We start from the raw sequence: 23,520 nt of genomic DNA on the forward strand, positions 1-23,520 counted from the left end.
TCTGGTCTGTTCTTCTATTGACTTAGAAAATGGGAGAAAAAAAAACTATCAACGTAGAAATGCCAAAAAACCTAAACATTCTGGAATGCTGAGCCAACACATGGAAGACAGCTGCCCAAAGAGCCACCCAGACCCATAGCTGATGTTGCATGAAAAAAAATAAACTGTGTTTAGCCATTAGGATTTTTTTTATCATAGTGCCACCAAGTTTGCCGTGACTGATACATATGCTCCAAAATTTTTAAATATTGTATGGAATTCATTAATTTCTAAATACCCTATATAGTTTTGTGTTTCCACCTTGAAAAAGTCACTTATGGTAGTATTTAAAATTTTTCATTCTATTATTATATCTCTTTTTATTCCTTATTGTTTTAGTGTATTATGATGGAGTTTTGGCGTATCAGCTTTTAGTTTTACAAAATTACTGGTGTTTTCCCTGTGACCTAGAAATGACTACCATTGAATGTATGTGTCATTCACTCATAAGGTACAAAGGTTAAGTGTTAAGTAAAGCTGGTTGATAAATAATTTGATCTTTGTATGTTAAAATTTTTTTCTATCTGTTAGAGGCTAAGAAAAATGCCTTAATGTGCTCCACTATAGTTTTGACATTTATTACTTTCTTCTGAATATTTCCAGAGGTTTTGTTTTTATAGTTTCTTCATAACTCGTCAACTAAGTATTCATCATTAGAAATGCTTTGTTAGGGGTGCCTAGATGGTTCAGTTCGTTAAGCATCTGACTTCAGCTCAGGTCATGATCTCATGGTTTGTGGGTTCAAGCCCCATGATGGGCTCTATGCTGACAACTTGGAGCCTGGAGCCTGCTTCGGATTCTGTGTGTGTGTCTCTCTCTCTGCCCCCCTCCACTTGTGCTCCGTCTCTCTCTCTCAAAAGTAAATAAACATTAAAAAAAATTAAAAAAAAGAAATGCCTCTTTAATTTGAATTATAGCTTTCAATATAAAATATCCTCATTCTTCTACTTTAAGTATCTTAAATTTTACTTTATCTGTTAGTAATACCATCTTCATTATCTTTTGATTGCCAATCCTGGCATATTTTTGATGGTCTTTTAAAAAATGTTCTATACATAAAAAATAATAAATAATAATAATGATGTTTTATACTTACAAAAAGCATTTAAAAAATGGGGTGCCTGGGTGGCTCAGTCAGTTGAGTCACCTTGACTCTTGATTTCAACTCAGGTCAGGATCTCACAGTTCATTGAATCGGGCCCTGCATCAAGCTCTGCACTGGCAGCATGGAGCCTGCTTGGGATTCTCTCTCTCTCCTTCTCTCTCTGCCCCTTCCCTGCTCTCTCTCTCTCTCTCAAAAATAAATGAATAAAATTAAAACAATAAAACATTAAAAAAGTTTTATACCTAACACTTCCATTTTGTTTAAGCTGTCTCATAAATGTCACATAACCTGAGATTCTCTGTACTTTAAAAGGGATATTTATCACACTCACAATATTGTAATCAATAAAGCTGACCTATAATTTTCTTTTTCTTATTCATGTCCTCATGGTATTTTCTTTTGACTCTTTCTATATTATCTGAGAATATTTTGGTGCTGATTTCCAAGTTATACATTCAAGATTGTATATTCAGATATATTTAAATATTGTAAAAAAAGTTTCTCCATTTTTATCAACTGGACTTACCTACATAAGAAGACCTCAACCCCTTGTGAGGTGACAATAAAAAAAATTTTAAGACTTATTAGGATTCAACTGTTTTTTTGAAATGCTTAATATAAATTCTCACTAGGAATTTGCTGAATATGATCATGTAAATGATGAAACCCAATACCCTACCAAGTCATTAGAGGAAATAGTGCATTTCTCTTTCTTTTTGACTTAGTGATAAAATCTGTGTAAATAATTTTCTTGAAATGAATGTTTGTTTGTTGTTACTCTAACCCAAAATTTTTAGGACAACTTTATTGAGGTATAATTTACATACAATAAAATTCAGCCATTCTAAGGAGTCATTAATTTTGATAATACCACTTACTTTTTATGGTGACAAAATTCAACCTACAGAAAATTTAAAATTCAAAGACTACCCATTTATCCTTCACCTAGATTAATCTACTATTAGACACACTTCTTTATATATATCTTTATCATATGTGTCTATGGATGTGGGTCTGGGCATTCATTGTTCATTTTGCTAGACTATTTGATATTAAATTGCAAACACTTCAGCATGGAGTTCTTAAGAATAAGGATTTTCACCTGTGTGCAAGAAACTTAACATTAATTCAATAATATTAAATATATTGTATATATTTAATCTATATATCATGTCTAATGATATTTAATATATAATGTTGAATACATAATATTCCCAGATAGTGAAGCCAATCTGTAGCCTTGCCCATTGCTGAGTACAGCTTCCATCCAACCCTGCCAACAATAAAACCTAACTAGAGTTCCCAGAAATCTTGGTAGCTCACTCTGCAGCCTCAATTACAGAGACACTTCAACGGAGAGCCTATCAAGTGCCTCTGCATCTACAGAGCCAAGATGATGGTCCTGTCCTCATTGGCCAAGGAGCTGAGGATGCAATTCTGTCTGATTTGATCCACAAAGAAAGAACATTCTATTTGAGGGCCTGTTCTGCAGCCAAAATCAGTCATGAAAACTACTTCATAGACCTTCCCAAAGCCAAGTACAGTCTCCAGCCCATCTGAGCAGGAAACCTAATCAGAGTTTGAGGAATCTGTGTATCCCATCTTGCAACTCCAATTACAACACTCAAACAGAAAGCCCAGCTGGTAGTCCTACCCATTTGCACAGGTAGGATGGTGGCCTGTCAGGCCAGGGATTTAGTACATAGTTCTGCTTAATTTGATTCCCAAGCAAGAGACAGGCCAGAACCGTGTTCTCTATTGAGGATAGTACCAGGCATGGAAACTAATTCATATCTCAGCACACTGTGGAATACAACTTTATCCCACCCACCCAGGAACCTACCAGAGCATGTAGGATGCTACATAGTGCATCCTATAGCCCTGCTTACAGTAGCACTTAAACAGAAAACATAGTCTGTGCCCTTCCACATCTGCAGAGCAAAACAAATAGTCCCATCTGGCCAGAGAATTCAGTGTGTAGTGCTGCCTAACTTGGGTCCACAAACATTAGTGTGGAAGCCATGGGGCTTGTTCTGCTGCCACACCAGGACAAGAATGTAATTCATAACCCTGACTACTGCTGAGTATGGACCTAGTCCTGAAGTCTTAGATTTCAGGAGTAGATAATCCAGGCAACTGCAGAACCTATCCTACAGCCTCACTTGGTCAAGGAACTAAGCCAGTATTCCTATCCAGCAGCACCTACCCTCAACCTCAGAGCTTAATCAGTAGTCTCACCCCAAAACTGACATTGATAGCAAACACCACCTGACCAAGGATGATACCAGCTGACACACCCAGAGTTCAATTTAAGCTGAATGGTGAATTACTATCTCTGCCAAACCAAACCTGTAAAATCTAGAAAATAATACCACTTATTTAAATTGGCAGATACTGACATAAGGAATCAAGGATCATGAAAAATCAGGAAAACTTGACACCACCAAAGGAAACTAATAGAGCTCCAATTACTGACCACAATGAAATAGAGACCTATAAACTGTCATAGAATTTAGAGTAATCACCTTAAAGAAGTTAGTAAACCACAAGAACATAGAGACAATTAAAATTAAGAAAACAATGCATTAACAAAATGAAGATAGGCTCCTTTATTATTATATAATGAACTTCTTTGTCTATTTTTACTATTTTTAGTTTAAATTCTATTTTGTCTGATATAATGTTGATAACCCTGCTTGTGTTTTGGGTTACCATTAACTTCAAATTTCTTTTTCTATCTTTTCAGTAGGTCTATGTGTTTAAAGCTAAAGCAAGTTACTTGTATGCAGAATATCCTTGGATTTTTTTTTTAAATCCATTCGGGCATTCTATGTCTTTTGATTGGAGAATTTAATCTACTTACATTTAAGGTAATTATTGATAGGTAAGGACTTACTACTGGCCTCTTATTAATGGCAGTCTGGCTATTTTATAAATACACTGTTCCTTGCTTCTTATTCTCCTGTCTTCTTTTCTAATTTGATAACTTTTGGTATCAGTATGCTTTGACCTCTTTGTCATGTTCTTTTGTGTAATTACTACATGCTTTTCCCCTGTAGTTACCATGAAGTTTACATAAAGTATGTAAAAATTTTAACATCCTATTTTAAACTGATAACAATTTGATTTTCATAAAATCCCTAAACTTTATACTTTTACTTCTCTCCTTTGAAGTTTAGGCTGTTGATGTTACACTTTACACATTTTTAATATTATGTATCCAATAAAAGCATTTTTGTTATAGTTATTTCTGATATGTTTGTTTTTCATTTTTAAACTAAACTGTTAGTGATTACACATCACCATTGGGAAATCTGACTTTGAGTATATATTTATCATTACCAGATATTTTTATATACTACCTTCATATGTTTTTATAATGCTACACTAATTAGTGTGTTTCCAATGATACTCAAGGAACTCTTTATCATTTCTTGTATGTCAGGTCTAGTCATAATACATTCCCTCAGCTTTTGTTTAAGAAAGTTTTTATCACTGCTTCATTTCTGAAGGACAAGGACAGCTTGTCCAGTCATAATATTCTTGGTTGACAGGGTTTTTTTTATAGGTTGCCTAGAAAAGACTTGTGTTAGACTTGAAAACACATACGGACTGAAAGTGAAGGGATGAAAAAGATATTCTATGCAGATGGAAGTGAAGAAAAAGCCAGGGTCACAATACTTACATCAGACAAAACAGACATTAAAACAAAGACTAACAAAACACAAAGAAGGGTGTTACATAATGATAAAGGGTTCAATCCAACAGAAGGACATAACAATTGTAAATATCTGTGCACTCAAAATAGAAGCACCTAAATATATAAAGCAGGTATTAACAGACACAAGGGGAGAATTTTACAGTAATACAATAATAACAGGATTCTTGAACACCCCACTTACATCAATGGATAGATCATCCAGGTAAAAAGTCAATAAGGGAACAGTGACTTTGAATGACATGTTTGACCATATAACCTACACATAGACATTAACAGATACGTACAGAATATTTAATCCAAAACCAGCAAATACATACTTTTCAAGAGCACATGGAAAATTCTCCAGGATAAATCAAATGTTAGGAAAAAAACCAAGTATTAATAAATTTAAGAAGACTAAAATTATACATAAAGTGTCATTTATGATCACAATGGCATAAAAGTGGAAATCAATTACAAGAAAAAACTGGAAAAACAAAAAGGCATAGAGGCTTACTAAATTTCTAGGAAGTACCAAATGTTTCAATGAAGAAAACAAATAAGAAATTTTTTTAGGTTTGTCTATTCATTTGGAGAGACAGAGAGAGAAAGAGCACACAAGTAGGGAAAGGGGATGAGAGAGATGGAGAGAGAGAATCCAAAGCAGGCTCCACACTGTGAGCCTGGAGCCCAACACAGGGCTCAAACTCAGGAACCACAAGATCATGACCTGAACTGAAATCAAGAGTCAGATAGTTAACCAACTGAGGCACTCAGGTGCCCCAACAAAGAGGAAATTTTTAAAAATACCTGGAGACAAATGAAAATGGAAACCCAGTGATTCAAAATTTTTCATGCACAGTCAAGAGCCATAAAAGAATGAAGTTTATAGTAATGCAGTCATACCTCAAGACACAAGAAAAATTTCAAATAAACAATCTATCCTTACACCTAAAGGAAAAAAGAACAAAGCCCAAAACTAGGTGAACTAAGGTAATAATAAAGATCAGAACATAAATAAATGAAATAAACACTTAAAGAAAAAGATCAATGAAACAAAGAGCCTAAAAAGATAAACAAAATTGATAAAGCTTTAGTCAGACTCATTAAGAAAAAAAGAGAGAGGACTCAAACAAAATCAGAAATAAAGAGAAATAACTTACACCATAGAAATACATAGGATTATAAGTGACTACTACAAAGTTATGTGCCAACAAATCTGACAACCTAGAAAAACCGGATAAATAACTAGAAGCATACAATCTTCCAAAACTGAATTAGGAAGAAATACAAAATCCGAATAAACCAATTGCTGGTAATGAAATTGACTCAATAATCAAAACTTCCAGCATACAAAAGTCAAAGACCAGATGGCTTCACAGGTGAATTCTATCAAATACTGAAAGATTTAATACCTTTCCTTTTCAAACTATTCTAAAAACTAGAAGAAAAAGGATACTTCTAAATTCATTCTTCAAGGCTGGCATTATCCTACTATCAAAACCAGCAAAAGACATTACAAAAATAAAAAACTACAGGTCAATATCCCTGATGAATTTAGATGCAAAAATCTTCAACAAATATTAGCAAACTGAATTCAAGAATACATTAGAAGGATCACTCACCATAATCAAATGGGATTTATTACAGTGGTAAAAGGGTGGTTGATCTACAAATCAAATCAATCAGCATGACACACTACATTAACAAAATGAAAGATAAAAACCATACAATATTCTAATAGATGAAGAAAAAGCACATGACAAAATTCAACATTAATGATAGAAACTCTCAGAAAAGTGTGATTAGAGGGAACATACCTCAACATAATAAAGACCAAATATGAAAACTCACAGCTATTGTCAGACTCGATGAAAAACTGAAAGATTTTTTCTAACATCAGAAACAAGACAAAGACGTCCATTCTTGCCACTTTTAATAAACAGAGCACTGGAGGTCCTAGCCACAGCAATCAGATAAAAAAAAAAAAAGAAATAAAAAGCATCCAAATTGGTAAGGAAGAAGTAAGACTGTCACTATTTGCAGAAGACATGATAATCTCTGGAGAAAACCCTAAAGATCGACCAAATAGACTAACAGCATATTAGTTTGAGGGAAACAGATCACGAGTTCTGTGCAGGGGAGGGATCCCTGATCACAGACAGAGGTGAGATTTAGAAAGAGAAAGAGAGAGAGAGAAGAAGAGAGAGAGCGAGAGAGGAGTGCATAGAGGGTTGCACAAGGAAAACATTTCTCTAAAGCCACTGAGTGGGAAAACAAGAGGGGCTGATTTTTGTGTTTTTACACCCAGCAGGGCTCAAAGACTAGAGTTTTAGAGGTCCACAGAATGGCCAGTGTGGAGCCCTGAGAGTGCTGCACTGCTCATATGGAGAACAAAGGCAGATAGAAGAGGGACAGATAGTGCAATCTGAGGATCCCCTGGGACAGACAGATACCCTGTCCCCCTGTGAGAGACAGTTTCCCCTTGTTGGAGTACATATGGGAGAGGTGGCACTGTCTCTCTGGGGACAAAAGAGTCAGCAGGCAACATTTCCCTCCCTCACCCCTCAGTAGGGATGCAGAGATACCTGCTGAAGGCAGCTAACCTGGACACTGGCTCTTTGATGTGTTTTACTCCAAACTCAACACTCATGAGCTTTGGTGCAACTTCCATTCTGTATCAAACCTGCATCAGTCCCAGCATGGTGAGACCCTCCCCCAGAGAACCAGTATATGTCCCCACAATACTAAGCCCCTAAAGTGTGCAGTTTTAAAACTCAGCCAGCCTGCCTTCAATAGAGCCCACGGTGTACTGCACTGCCAGGCAGGCAGGCAGCCTGGACACAGACAGTGTAAAGGCAACAATCTGAAGCATGCCTGGGATACACCAAAAGAGGTTATTCACTCTTCTGGAAGGGCTTCCCAGAAAGCAGCAGGCACGAACTTCCCTCTCTGGAAACAAGGAAGCTGGGTGGAGCCATTTGCCTTCCCCACACCTTAGCATAAACTAACTTCAGTAACCAGCACTGTGCCAAAAATGGTGGCCTAAACTACTTACACCAAGCCCCAGCCCTCTGCACTCTACAGATGCTGTTTTTCTTGGGCAAATGTGCCTGAGAATCAGAGCAGCAGTCCCCTCTCCCAGAAGGCCAGCACAAACACCACCCAATGCACCATGAGTTATGCAAAGCTTCAGCTCTAATGCAAATAGCATCAAGTCTCTTTAAACAAGCAGACCAGAGCACACCTAGTTAAACTTGCCACACAGTAAACAAGGTCCAAATACTCCCACTTATATTTGTTTACTCCACTTATATTTGTTTCCATGTTTACTCATGGAAAATCTAAAGCAACAATCATGAGGATACTAGCTGGGCTTGATAAAAACATAGAAGACACCAGGTAATCCCTTACCACAGAGATAAAAGACCTAAAAAGTAAGCCAAAAAGAGAAGTGCAATAACCAAGATTCAGAACTTCCAGGAAGTAAAGACCATAAGAATGGAAGAAGCAGATGAATGAATAAGTGATATAAAGACAAAATTATGGAAAATAATGAAGCTGAAATGAAGAGGGAAAGAAAAATATTAGATCACAAATATAGATTTAGGGAATACAGTAACTACATAAAGCATAATAACATTCTTATTATAAGTGTCTCAGAAGATGAAGACACAGAAAAGGGGACAGAGGGGTATTTGAAGAAATTACAGCTGAAAACACCCCTAATCTGGGAAAGAAAACAGACATTCAAATCCAGGAGAACTCCCATACAAATCAATAAAAGCACGCCAACACTAAGACATCATAGTTACATTTGCAAAACATAGAGAAAAGGAAAAAATTCCTAAAATCAGAAAGACAAAAGAAGTCACTAACTTATAAGGGAAGACAAATAAGGTTAGTACCTGATCTCCCCAGAGAAATGTGGCAGGCCAGAAGGGAGTAGCATGATATATTCAACATCCTGAATGGGAAAAATATGCAGCCAAGAATACTTTATCCAGCAAGGCTGTCATTCAAAATAGGAAAGATGAAGAGTTAACATTGTTAAATGTCTATACCACCCAAAGCAATCTACCCATTTATTGTAATGCCTATCAAAATACCAACAGCATTTTTCACACAGCTAAAACAAATAATCCTAAAGTTTGTATGGAACCACAAAGCAATCTTGAAAAAGAAAAGCAAAGCTGGAGGCATCACAATTCCAGACTTCAACTTATATTACTTATATTACAATTATATTACAAAGATATAGTGATCAATACAGTATGGCACTGACACAAAAACAGACAGAGAGATCAAAGGAATAGAATAGAAAACCCAGAAATGGACCTACAACTATATTGTCAACTCATCTTCTACACAACAGAAAAAAAGACAGCCTCTTCAACAAATGGTGTTGGGAAAACTGGACAATGACATGCAGAAGAATGAAACTAGACCATTTTCTTATACCATACAGACAAGTAAATTCACAATGGATGAAAGACCTAAATGTGAGACAGGAAATCATCAAAATCCTAGAGAACACAGGCAGCAACCTCTATGACATCAGCCACAGCAACTTCTTACCAGATATGTCTCCAGAAGCAAGGGAAACAAAAGCAAAAATGAACTACTGAGACTTCATTAAGATAAAAACGTTTTGCACAGTAAAGGAAACGATCAACAAAATTAAAAGGCAACCTAGAGAATGGGAGAAGATATGTGCAAATGACATATATGATAAAGGGTTAGTATCCAAAATCTATAAGAACTTATCAAATTCAACACCCAAGAAACAACCCAGTTAAGAAATGAGTAGAGGACATGAATAGACATTTTCCAAAGAAGACATACAGATGGCTAACAGCCACATGAATGATGCTCAACATTGCTCGTCATCATGGAAATACATATCAAAACCACGATGAGATACCATCTCATATCTGTCAGAGTGGCTAAAATTAATAACATAAGAAACAACAGATATTGGTGAGAATGTGGAGAAAGGGGAACCCTGTTGCAATGTTGGTGGGAATGCAAACTAATGCAGCCACTCTGGAAAACAGTAATAGATTCCTCAAAAAGTTAAAAATAGTACTACCCTACAATCCAGCAATTGCGCTACTAGGTATTTAACCAAAGGATACAAAAATACTTATTTGAAGGGACACAAGCATCCTGATCTTTATAGCAGAATTATCAACAATAGCCAAATTATGGAAAGAGCCCAAATGTCCACTGAATGATGAATGGATAAAGAAGATGTGGTACAGATGTATAATGGAATATTACTCAGCCATAAAATATCATTATTTATTTATTTTATGCAAATCATTAATTTGCAATGACATGGATGGAGCTAAAATGTATTGTGCTAAGCTAAATAAGTCAGTCAGAGAATGACAAATACCTTATGACTTCACTCACATGGAATTTAACAAACAAAACAAATAAACATAGGAAAAAAGAGAAAGACAAACCATAAAACAGACTCTTAAGTACAGACAACAAACTAGGGTTGCTGGAGGGGAGGTTGGTGTGGGGATGGGTTAAACTGGTGATGTGCATTAAGGAGGGCACTGGTTGTGATGAGCACTGAGTGTTGTATGTAAGTAATGAATCACTGAATTCTACACCTGAAACTAATATTACACTGATAAGTTAACTAACTGCAATTTAAATGAAAACTTGGGGAAAGAATAACAAACTACTTAAGGATAAGAGAAAGACCTGTACTCTGAAAACTGTAAGACACTGATGAAGATATTGAAGATGACACAAATAAATAGAAAGATATACCATACCATGCTCTTGGACTAGAAGAATTAATATTGCTGAAATGTCCATACTACCCAAAACAACCTACAGATTCAATGGAATCCCTATCAAATTACCAATAATATTTTTTACAGTACTAGAACAAATAATATTTGTCTGGAACCACAAAACACTCCAAACAGCCAAAGCAATCTTGAGAAAAAAGAACAAAGATGGATGTATCACAACCCCAGATTTAAAGCTATACTACAAAGCTATAGTAATCAAAACAGTATGGTATTGGAACAAAAACAGACCTGTAGATCAATGGAACAGAAAAGAAAACCCAGAAATAAACCCATAATTATACGGTCAATTAATCTACAACACAAAAGGCAAGAATATGCAACAGGGAAAAAGCAGTTTCCTCAGTCAATAATTTCTAAAACTAGACAGCTACATGAAAAAGGAGTGAAACTAGACCACTTTTGGGGTGCCTGGGTAGCGAAGTTGGTTAAGCATACAACTCTTGATCTTAGCTCAGGACATGATTTCACGGTTCGTGAGATTGGGCTGAGATTGGGCTCAGTGCTGACAGCATGGAGCCTGCTTGGGATTCTCTCTCTCCCTTGCTTGCCCCTTCCCTGCTCATGCTCACATTCACAAAATAAACATTTGTTTTTAAAAAAGAAAGAAACTAGGCCACTTTCTTACACCATATACATAAATAAAAATATACAAAAATAAACTCAAAAATATTAAAGACTTAAATGTAAGGCATGAAATTACAAAACTCCTGGAAAAAAAATATAGGCAGTAATCTCTGGATATCAACCTTAGCAACATATTTCTATATATGTCTCCCAGGAAAGTGAAACAAAAGCAAAAATACAGTTTTTGGATCGTATCAAAATACGAAGGTAACAAAGGAAACCATTACCAAAAAGAAGAGGCAACCTACTAAAATATAAAAGATAATTGCAAATGATATATCCAATAAGGGGTTAATATCCAAAATGTATAAAGAAATCACACACCTCAACATCAAAAAACAAATAATCTGATTTAAAAACAGCAAAGAACCTGAAAAGATGTAAATTGATGCAGCCACTCTGCAAAACAGTATGGCTGTTTCTCAAAAAATTATAAACAGAAATACCAATTATAATCTAGTAATTCCACTGCTGATTATTTAGCCAGAAAAAATGAAACCACTAATTTGAAAACACATATGCACTCTTATGTTCATTGCAGCATTATTTACAATAGCTAAGATATGGAAGCAACCCAAATGTCCATTGAAAGATGAATGGATAAAGAAGATGTGGTATATATAAACAATGGAATATTATTCAGTCATTAAAAAAACAACAACAATGAAATCTTGCTATTCATGACAACATGGGTAGACCTACAGGATATAATACTAAGTGAAATAAGTCAGACAGAGAAAGACAAATACTACATGATTTCATTCATATGAGGAATCTAAAATCAAAAATAAATGAACAAATAAACAAAAACATAAATAGACTCATAAATACAGAGAACAAAACTGAAAAAAAAGGAGGAGGGTCAAGTAGATGGGCAGAGTACAAGAAGCAGATTAAGAGGTATAAAATTCCATTTATAAAATAAGTCATGGGGATGAAAACACAACATAAATATAGTCAATAGTACTATAATAGCTTTGTATGGTGACAGATGGTAACTACACTTAACGTAGTGAGTACTGTGTAATATATAAAATTGTCCAATACCTATGTTATATATCTGAAACTAACATAGCATTGTATGTCAACTATACTTCAATAAAAAAAAATACAACCCACCAAGACTTAATCAAGAAGAAATAAATGAATAGAGCAATTACTAGGAAGGAAATTGAATTAATATTTTTTTTAATGTCCCAATGAAGAAAAGCTCAGGACTAGAGGACCTCACTGGTGAATTTTACCAAATAGTTAAATAAGTAACACCAATTCTTCTCAAAATCTGCCAAAAAAAAAAAAAAATCAAAGATGTTGGAATACGCCCAAAGTCATTTTATGAAGCCAGCATTACCCTGATAGCAAAGCCAGAAAAAGATGCTACAAGAAAGAAAAGTACAGGCCAATATTCCCGATGAACATTGATGGAAAATTGTCAATAAAAGACTAGCAAACCAAATTCAGCAGCACATTAAAATATCATTCATCATGATCAAGTTATAGCTAGAACAACCAGACAAATCAATAAGGAAAAAGAAGACTTTTTATAAACCAGTTGACCTAACAGACATATACAGAACACTTAACAGTAGCATATACATTCTTCTAAAGGACACATTGAGCAATTTGCAAAATAGACTACATGTTAGGCCACAAAACAAGGCTTAACAAATTTAAGAAGACAGAAACAATACCATGTATGCTCTCTGACCACAATAAAATGAAACTATAAATCAATAGAAGGGAAACTGGAAAATCCACAAAAAATTCTCAAAACAAAGCTCAGGACCAAATGAATTCACTAGAGAATTCTACCAAACATTTAAAGAAAAATTAACGCTAATCCTCCTCAAGCTCTTTCTAAGAATTACAGAGGCAAGAAAACTTCCAAACTCATTCTGTGAGGTCAGCATTATCCCGATACCAAAGCCAGATAAAGACACTGCAAGGAAAGAAAAATAGAAACCAATATCTTTGGTGAATATTGAAGCAAAAATCATTAGTAAAATACCATCAAAATGGTATTCTTTCAACAAAATGAATTCAACAGCTAATAAAAGGATCATTCACTATTACCAAGTGGGGTTTATACCTGGAATGTAAGAATGGTTCAACACATCAAAAAATCAATGTAATACTACACATTAACAAAATGAAGGACAAAAAAACCCACATGATCATTTCAACTGATGCCAAAAATAGTGTCAAAATTCAGCACTATTTCATGACAAAAACACCCAACAAACTAATAATATAAGGAAAGTACTTCAACATAATAAAAGCCATATATGATCACAGCTAATATTACTCTCAACAGTGAAAGACTGACAGCTTTTTTTCTAAGAACAGGAACAAGTCAACCATGCACACCCTCACCACACTATTCAACATAGTATTAGAGGTCCTAACTATAGCAATCAGAGAAGTCAAAGAAAAAAAGGTATTCAAATTAGAAATAAATAAGTAAAATTATCTCTGTTCACCAATATGATCTTATACATAGAAAACCCTATAGATTCTACCAAAAAATTTTTTTGTTAAAGCTAGGAAACAATTTCAGCAGTTACAGGATATAAAATCAGCACACAAAAATCAGTTGTTCCAATATACTACCATGACCAATCACAAAAAGGAATCAAGAAAATGTTCCCTTTTACTATAGCATCAAAAAGGAAGAGATACTTAATAACAGACTTAACCAATGAAGTGAAGTATTTGCACAATGAAAACTAAAGACACTGGTAAAAGAAATCAAAGAATATACAAACAAATGGAAAGATATCTCATGTTTGTGAGTTAGAAGACTTCATAGCGTTAAAATACCCAAATTAGCCAAAGCTATCTACAGATTCAATGCAATCGCTATCAAAATCCCAATGGCCTATTTTGAAGAAATAGAAAAAACATCCTAAAAGAGGAATGCCAGAATGTCTCACCTCCTAATTTCAAAGCATACTACAAAGCAAAAGTAACCAACAGTATATGGTACTGGCATAAAGACATATATGTGGATCAATGGAATAGACTAGAGCACCCAAAAACAAAGACCTGAGTATATGACCAAATGATTTTTAACATGGGTGCCAAGATACAGAGTGGAAAATGGGTCATGTCTTTCACAAATGTCATTGGAAAAACTGTATATCTACATGCGAAATAATGAAGTTGGATCCTTACTTTAAATCATATATAAAAGTTAACTGAAATTAATTACAGATGTAAATGTAAGACCTAAAATTATAAAACTCCTAGAAAAAAAGCACAGGAGAAATCTTCAGGACATTGGATTTGACAATGATTTCTTAGATCTCACACCAAAAGCAGAGGCAACAAAAGTAAAAATAAACAAATGGGATTACATTAAACTTAGCTTTTGTGCCTCAAAGAAAACAATCAACAGAGTGAAAAGGCAACCTTCAGAATGGGAGAAAGCATTTGCAAACCACATATCTGATAAGAAGTTAGTATCTAGAATATACAAAGAATTCCTATAACTCAACAAAAAACAATTTTAAAATTATTTAATAGTGTAAATATTAATAATAGAAAACAGTATGGCAGTTCCTCATAGATTAACCATAGAATTAACATGTTTTAACAATCCAGCTTCTGGATATATGCCAAAAAAAAAAAATCCAAAGCAAGGTCTCAAAGAGATATTTACACATTCATGTTCCCTCCAGCATTATTCACAATAGACTAAAGGTAGAAGAAACCCAAATGTCCATGAACAGAGGACTGGGTAAAAAAAAATGTAGTATATACATGCAATGGAATACTACACAGCATTAAAAAGGAAAAATGTCCTGTCACATGCTACGACATGGATGAATCTTGAGGACATTATGCTAAGTATAATAAAGCAGTCAGAGAAGTTCAAATACTGTATGATTCCACTCATATTAATTATCTAAAGTAGTAAAAATCATAACAACTGAATGTAGAAAGGTGTTCACCAAGGCCTGGGATGGGCAGAGGAAATTAATGTTTAAAGGGCATAGAGTTTTGGTTTTCAGGATACAAAGGTTCTAGAGAACTATTGAACAACAATGTGAATATACTCAATACTGCCAAACTGTACGTTTAAAAATGGTTAGGATAGTAAATTTAATGGCATATGCTTTTTACCACAATAAAAAAAAAGAATAAAGAAAACTAGGATTCAATGCTAGATCTGACTCCAAGTTATGTACTTATAACTGCCAAATCTAGTTTACTATGAAACACAATAAATTCTGTACTTATTCACTTGAAAACAATTAGAGAAATGGGTAATTTCACACTGCTGGACTATTTCAAGAGCACCAGGGGAACTTCCTTAGCAAACTCCTCACTGAACTTCACCAAGGCCACAGTCAATCCTCATACCTGCCACTGGTAACCACACAGCAATGGAAATTTTACTTAACCAACTAGCTGATACCTCTTAAGTGTATCCCTAATGCACTTTTAAATATTAATGAAGAATATTTTCTCTGTGAGGAAACTGCCTAAAAAGTAATCCTGTAAAAAGAAAAGAAAGAAAGCCCACAGTTTTTAAGATAGCTGTATCAATAAAAGACTACCAGATTAGTTAAAAAGATTTGAGATTAATATAAACCCAAAAAGGTCTCTGGGCTCCCAACCAAATAAATGGTTATTGGTTTAAGCCACTAAATTTTGGAGTGATTTTCTATGCAGTAATAGATAACTTATGCTTATCTTGAAGTCTACTTTGTCTGATATTAATCTAGTTAAAACAAGTTGTTAGAATTTTCATTTTTATTATATATTTTTGAAGTCTTTTACTTTCATTTTGTACCATATTTTAGATATGTCAGTTTTAGATAGAAAATGTGCATTCAGGTGTCTTGCATGATAATATTTGCCTTTCTTTTAATTAATCTTTACCTTTGGTTTTTAATTACAGTACTTAGTCCCTCTACACCTAATATAATTACTTATATATTTGATTTGAAATTTATCTTAATCTTAGCTTTTACATTTGTCCCACATTTATGAAACAAATGTTTAAGATATAATGGTTTTCTTTCCTTTTATTCACTTCTTTGTGTTGATTATGCTTAAAATTCTGTTTTCCTACTTCTAATTGCTTTGTAATCTTGTAGGAATAGGATTTTGGAATATGTGTTGGCTTTGTACTAGATCATCCTAGTTATGCTAAAAAAACAAAAAACAAACAAACAAACAAAAAAACCCTCCACTCTTTATTGAGCCAATGCACTTCAATATTTGTAACCTCTGACAATACTTAGCTCAGCTCTCCTGCCTCATATCCACCTCTTCTGGAATCAACAGACTCCCTTACGGAACAAAATATTTTTATAACTTAAAATTTTAATATTCGAACGCTTTCTGGATCTAAATCTATTATTTTGTTTTGTTTTGCTAACCCTTATTTATGATGGCTCATTTTCTTACGAATTTTGAGCTCATATATGACTGATCTGTGGGAATCCTGTTTGAAGTTGCATTCCCACAGAGAAAAATACTATTTGATTCCAGCAGGTAGCCTCAGATCTTACCAACCTGGAAAAAAATGTAACCTCATAGTTTAGAATCTCCTAACCACCTAAGTTGTGTAAATTAAAAACCTAAACTCAAAGATCAGAAGCATAATCCTCAATATGAAAATTTGTTCATTTGTTTTTTCCATCATTTCATTTACCTAAAATTGAGAATACCACAGATAAGTTGTTTTCTCCCTTTGCTTGGAAGAAGTAGCATATTTGTTTTGTAGACTATCCTATTAGGCTGAAGCAGTTAAGTACTATTGGATGTGAGGGTTGAGGGTTTCACCAAGGATGTAGTTCTTTTGAAAAAGAAAAGAAAAATAGACTGACAAGCTTTAAAAAAAATGAAAAATGGGGTGCCTGCGTGGCTCAGTTGGTTGAGTGTCTGACTTCTGCTCAAGTCGTAATCTCACAGTTCATAAATTTGAGCCCCACTTTGGACTCTGTGCTGACAGCTCCGAGCCTGGAGCCTGGAGCCTGCTTTGGATTCTGTGTCTCCCTCTCTCTGCCCCTTCCCCGCTCATGCTCAGTCTCTCTCTGTCTCTCAAAGATGAATAAACGTTTAAAAAAAAAAAAAGAAAAAGAAAAATGCATTACTTTACAAAAGTAATTAGAGATCCTATTTATAAAATAAATGAATTAACAAACGTGGTTTATGCACAATTTTTAAGAAGTTATTAACTGCAAAAGCAAAAACAAACATTTATCAACAAGTGGTTTTAAAATTTTTATTATGTCATTGAAATCAAGTTAAAGACAAAGGTTATATCATTTAAAAATAACAGTACATAAAAAATGACCTACCAGATTTTTATCCACAACAATATATATTTCAAGATATTGAGGGTATAACTTGAAAAATTCAGTTCTCTGTAAAACACACAACATGAGTGCTGAGGAATTTCCAAAAATTTACCTTCTGTTGATAAAGTGAGAGACTGATTATATAACAAAGCCGTTCTCAAATACAAAAGTTAGGTACTATTCAGAAAATTCCAGGTCCAAAAAGTGCCTTTGGTTAATAAGAATTTTCAATGAGATCCCACGCTATACAAGAATCCAGGTATCTTTTGATTTTAGCAATAGCTGAAATTGGAAATCTTAAGTTTACAACATAAATCTTTTCTTTCTTGCCTTGTGATAATGTTCATAGTAGTCTTCCACATAGGCAGATTTTCTGCTACCAATTATTAGGAAACTACTTTTGGCAAACAATAAAGTTTAGAAAAACATTACTAAAGGTTATAATCAATGGCAGTTCACTAGAGCCAGGAATGTTATTTATGACGGTATAGCAGTTTACAGGCCTTTGTGGAAGAATTCATCACTTTGCTTTACATGTACCTTATGTAGGCCACAATAGTATTCATTCATGAACTCTCATGAAACAAAGACTTAACTTAGAAATCCAGATCATGTAATATTTTAACCTAATTTGTCAGCCTAATTGAGAAAAAGGAACCATTTACATTAATCATCCAAATGTCTACATGTGAAATTAATTTTTTTTGGTGTCTTAACTCCTATGTTCACAATTGTTTCCCAGATTAATTACCTAAGTTTTCACTATACTTTGATCTACTAACAAGCTGAACAAAGAACTTTACCCATTTTAAAAGTCATGGAGGGACTTCATGAAAAAGTAAAATAACCTTAAGATCTGTAACTCATTAAATTTTGCTCTGAGAGTATTTTTCATTTCACAAAGTTTTAACAAATAAGTTAAAATTAAAAAGTCAACACTTACTTCTGAACTCCTTCTGATGTGATAATATAAGTTATTATAGCTATAAGTCTTATTTTCTCCTAAAAGAGGAATATTAGTGTTATCATTTTTTTCTTCATAAATCATGTGCACGAATCCTGATACGGCCTCCATTGGTTCAATTGCATATGAGATGTTTTTAAGCTGCAATGTTCCCCTGAGTATTAAAATCATCAAAACAAAGTCCGAAATTATTCTAACAAAACTATAATATTCTAATGTGGAATTTTAGCCAAATACATTTTTTTTTACATTTAAAGTCACCTTGGTTTCTCCACTTTACCTCTTTATGCACTGAAGTGTTAAACTCAGAAGTAGGCCAGTAATACCACAGGATGCCTATTGCTTTATATGACAAATATTCTAAGAGAAATATCCTGATCATCTAAAGAAAGCACATTAGTGGCATAGATCCATGTGATTGAACAGATTAGGATTCCTTCCTAGGGTATAGATTTTCTAAGCCAACCTGTCAGATCTTCAGGCACTCTCTTCCTTAGTTTTAAGTCCTTTCTTCTTTTTGAGACATCTAATCTTTCCTGACACTTAATGCCATAAGTCATTTTTTTGTGGGGGGCTTAATTGAAGGTATTACCTGCCTAAAAATGGCTAGAAGTAGAGCCAAAATATCTATCAGATCTAGGCATTCTACAATTGTGAACCATTCTAGGAGATTAATAAATCAGTAAAAACATTAAAAATCTGGAAAAACTAAAGAAGTATGGAGAGACCAACCAACCCTCCCTACACTCAAGACTGCTCAAAGCCTCAAGCAGTCAGAATCAACAAGTAGCCCTCCATCAGGGACAAATGTTTCCAAGGTGACCAATTCTATTTTATCAGTAATTCTGGTTCATTCCTTAGGGAACTGAAATAAAAAAGGTGAATATAAAACTAGAAAAGATAAATAGAGAATCAACTCATAGACTAGCAGGATCTAATACCAGCAAATAGAATATCTTTAAAAAGGCTACAACCTGAGTCCTGAACAAGTGTTGAGTGACACAAGAGAATTTGGAAAACCTGCAACATATCCTTGATAATTGCAATCCATCTGAAAAGAATATACAAGAACAAACAGATAACTTATTTTTAAAATGGATATCCTAGATGTGTCATTTATTTCTATTACTTTATCAATATTGGAACTTCAAACTGAATGGGCAATTACCCAATAAACTTGTGCCACGTAGAAATAAGACGTAGTCCAGATTATTAAATGTCAGTGAATGTATAAATTTCAGGATATTTACATTTTTTACTTTTTTAAAATGTTTACTTATTGAGAGACAGAGAGAGAGAGAGGAAGAGGAAGACAGAGAGCAGGGAAGGGGGGAAGGGGAGGGTGTAGAGAGAGAGGAAGAGAAAGAATCTCAAGTGGGCTCCATGCCATCAGCGCAGAGCTCAACACAGGGCTTGAACCCACAAACCACAAGCTTACAACCTGGACTGAGATCACGCCCTGGGCCAAAATCAAGAGTCAGACACTTAGGGTGCCTGGATAGGTCAGTCAGCTAAGCATCCGACGGGCTCAAGTCATGATCTCACAGTTCGTGAGTTCAAGTCCCACATCAGGCTTTCTGCTGTCAGCACGGGGCCCTCTTTGGATCCTCTGTTCCCCTCTCTGTCTCTCTCTCTGTCTCTCTGTCTCTGTCTCTGTCTCTCTCTCTCAAAAATAAACATTAAAAAAATAATAATAAAAAAATAAACATTAAAAAAAATGGAGACGTACACTTAACCAACTGGGCCACCCCGGTGCCACTGAAATTAACATTTTTAAAGATAATCTAGAGAAAGAAATCTGTAAGAAAAAGCTGTTTTACCTGAGCTGACAAAGGCTTAGAATATTGGATGTCATCTTTGTCATAAAAGTAAACAACAGAAACCGAAGATAAAAATGATCTAGAATAAAATCACAAAACATGTTCAATCTGTCAAACAGAAAACATGAAACATAAAAAATTATTCTTCATAATACAAATTTTCCTTTTACTGATCAATTATAGCGCCAGTTACCTTTGCATATCCTCTTGTCCAAATACTTCTCTGTTGTTTACAATAAATCAAGTGCTGAGGGAAGCATTTTAACTCTGGTGACATATAACACTAAAATGCATCCTAATGAACAATCCAAACAGCTAGAGATAGCAAACAGTGTAAATAGCATAGGTCCCAATTTCCGGCATAGAACTTTAAATTTTTTTTAACACTTATTTATTTTTGAGAGACAGAACACAAGTGGAGGAGAGGAAGAGGGGGAGACACAAAATCTAAAGCAGGCTCCAGGCTCTGAGCTGCCAGCACAGAGCCCAATGTTGGGCTCAAACCCATGAACTGCGAGATCATGACCTGAACTGAAATCAGACGCTTAACTGACTGAGCCACTTAGGGGCCCCTCCAGCATAGAACTTTAAAATCTTTGTCTTTATTACTCACTGATTCCAGATTTTAAACCTGAATCTTAAAATTAAAAACTAGGTTTAGGACAGAATTTAAAAAATATTTTCTTAGCATTACTACAAATTCATATTCACTAAGCTTAGCTAAGTACCAAGTTCTCAATAACCTTTGTCAGAATTTTCCTTCATTATCCTCAGTAACAATTCAGAAACTTGACCCCACTCCTGCCAATCATCTCACATAATCTCCACATCATTTCAGTTTCAGATCACCTATATCTACCCTCATTCCTCATCTTTTTTTCCAGAGGATGACTACTTCTTTTGTTCAAGGCACACTCTTACACTTGTGCTATGAATCCCATTCTATGCCATATATTGAAGATACATACTTTTTCAATCCTATAATTTCAAACTATTCCTCTCTACTATTTTTTTAACTTAATGCTATTAAAAAGTTCATTATCAAAGTATTATCTTCATAAATAATTCTCCCATGACCTGTGTCCTACTTTAACTATTCTTTATACATTTTCAATTCTCCAAAGATACTCTCATAAGAGTAGTCTACAAATAATTTCTCCACTTTGTCCATTCTTAGTCACCCTGAAACGGCTCTGGAAAAGATTCATAGCTGCCAGAATGTCAGATCCAAAAGGTAATTTTAAAATCAACATTGCCCTGCTCTCTAGCATCATTCTGAAAACTGTGACCACTCAATATAATCACTTAATTTACATCACACATTACTCTTCTGCTTCTCTTCCTACCTCCCTGACACTTCCAGCTTGATCTTCCATGTTGGCTGCTCTTTTTTGTTCTACCTATCTCAGAAATATTGATCTTCACCAAGATTTAGTCCTTAGTCACTAGGCTATTCATAAGCACTCTATAAATTCTCATTTTTTATTTTATAGCCAAACTATTGGTTACTGCTAAACCTATATCCTCATTGCCAATCTCTTCTCATATATTCAAATTCTTATATTCATATTCCTAGTGGAGAAAATCCACTTGGATATCTTGTAGGCATTCCAAATCAAACTCACCCCCTTCCCCCATATATATATCTCACTTATTCCTCACTTAATTAACTATAACCTACCCATTTTCTCAAGCAACAACTAAATTATCCAAGATACTTCACTTTTTCCCAATCACTCTAACAAATCCATCTTCAAGGTCTATTGAATTTTTCTTTCCAGTGCTATGAACAATACCATTGTTTAAGCCACCATCATCATTCACCTAAATTATTACATAACCACAAATTACACACCTTACCTCTACTTCTGCTTTCTCAAAAACAGCCTAAACTCTCACTGGGACTATAATGTACTTGCTTAAAAACATTTTTGGCTTCTAATATCCTTAGCATGGTTTTATAGATCTTCTACAACCTGACTCCTGCCTACCTTTCCAAAATGTTTTACTTCTATCCTCCAGAAATATGTCCTTTAGTAATCCAGGTGGACTTTCTACACACCACTGAATCCACTCTGTCTCATACCTCCATGTTTTGCACATGATTTCCTCTAAACAGAATGTCCTCCTACACTACCTCATTTCTTTACAGAACTCACAAGGTATCTTCCTTCAAGAGATAAGTCATCTCTTACTTCCTTCCAAAAACCTTCATTGATTTCCAAAGAACACTATTTACACATTTATTACAATACTATGTTATAGCAAAATTCTCCCTTTCTCCATTATTTCATCTGAATATATATGAATTCTTTAATTGCAGATCATGTTTTATTATCTTTAGTATGCCTATGATTTTACCCAATAATCAATATGCAGTAAGTATTACATATATATAGGTATTAAATATACATCTGAATTGAAATTATTCTATGCATACCTATTTTTAAAAATCAAGAAACCAGAGAATTAAAATTTGAAAGGATAAAATTTTTACTTACTGCTTTCTGAGATGGACAAAATACGGTTTTCCTTTTATTGTAATGATATAAGCAATCTGTAACATGAGTATCCAAAAAAAAATCAGTGAAAATACTTGTAAATAACATATGCTAAATAATTTCTTTTCTGAGTTATGTTTTAAAAATATTGAAAAAATTAATAATAAAATATAACCATTACATATGTTTCCCTTCCCATGTGACTATTTGAAGCCTCGGAATTCTAAATGGAGAACTAGGTAGTAGTCGCTGTCTATTATTCACCCTAACATTTCTGATGGAGAATCTTGCCTAATGACTATTACCTTTTGGATTAGACATATACCACCCTTCACCATGCCCAAGGCAAATGCCAAAGACGCCCACCTCACTTGAAAGAATCTGTTGCTTGTTTACTCCCAGACCTCCTAAAAAGTATATTGTTGTGCTCAATGGAATAAATACTCCAAAAGATAGCACTACAGGAAATGCACTACACCTCCAGCAGTATAACATAATAAGTACCACTGCACTTTGCTTTCCACACATAAGCAACAAAACTCCTCTGGAATAGAATGTGAAAGAGGATAGAGGGGAAGCAGAGACATGTCTAGAAAACCCTCCAGAAGATAACAGA

At 34.4% G+C, this 23,520-nt stretch overlaps 1 protein-coding gene across 1 annotated transcript in view; it reads right to left on the bottom strand.

Annotated features, from left to right (window-relative positions):
• The window catches only part of LOC115512949 (disintegrin and metalloproteinase domain-containing protein 5-like), a 130,587-nt gene that overhangs the window by 91,512 nt on the left and 15,555 nt on the right, over positions 1-23,520 (bottom strand). The window contains exons 3-7 of the mRNA XM_030314464.1: positions 22,905-22,960; positions 20,404-20,482; positions 19,558-19,634; positions 18,563-18,737; positions 17,620-17,685 (exon numbers count right to left, since the gene is read on the bottom strand). Coding sequence (XP_030170324.1) covers positions 17,620-17,685; positions 18,563-18,737; positions 19,558-19,634; positions 20,404-20,482; positions 22,905-22,960 — 453 coding nt within the window. The remainder of the gene's footprint in view (positions 1-17,619; positions 17,686-18,562; positions 18,738-19,557; positions 19,635-20,403; positions 20,483-22,904; positions 22,961-23,520) is intronic.

Source organism: Lynx canadensis, chromosome B1 (assembly GCF_007474595.2).
Source record: "Lynx canadensis isolate LIC74 chromosome B1, mLynCan4.pri.v2, whole genome shotgun sequence".
NCBI lineage: Eukaryota > Metazoa > Chordata > Mammalia > Carnivora > Felidae > Lynx > Lynx canadensis.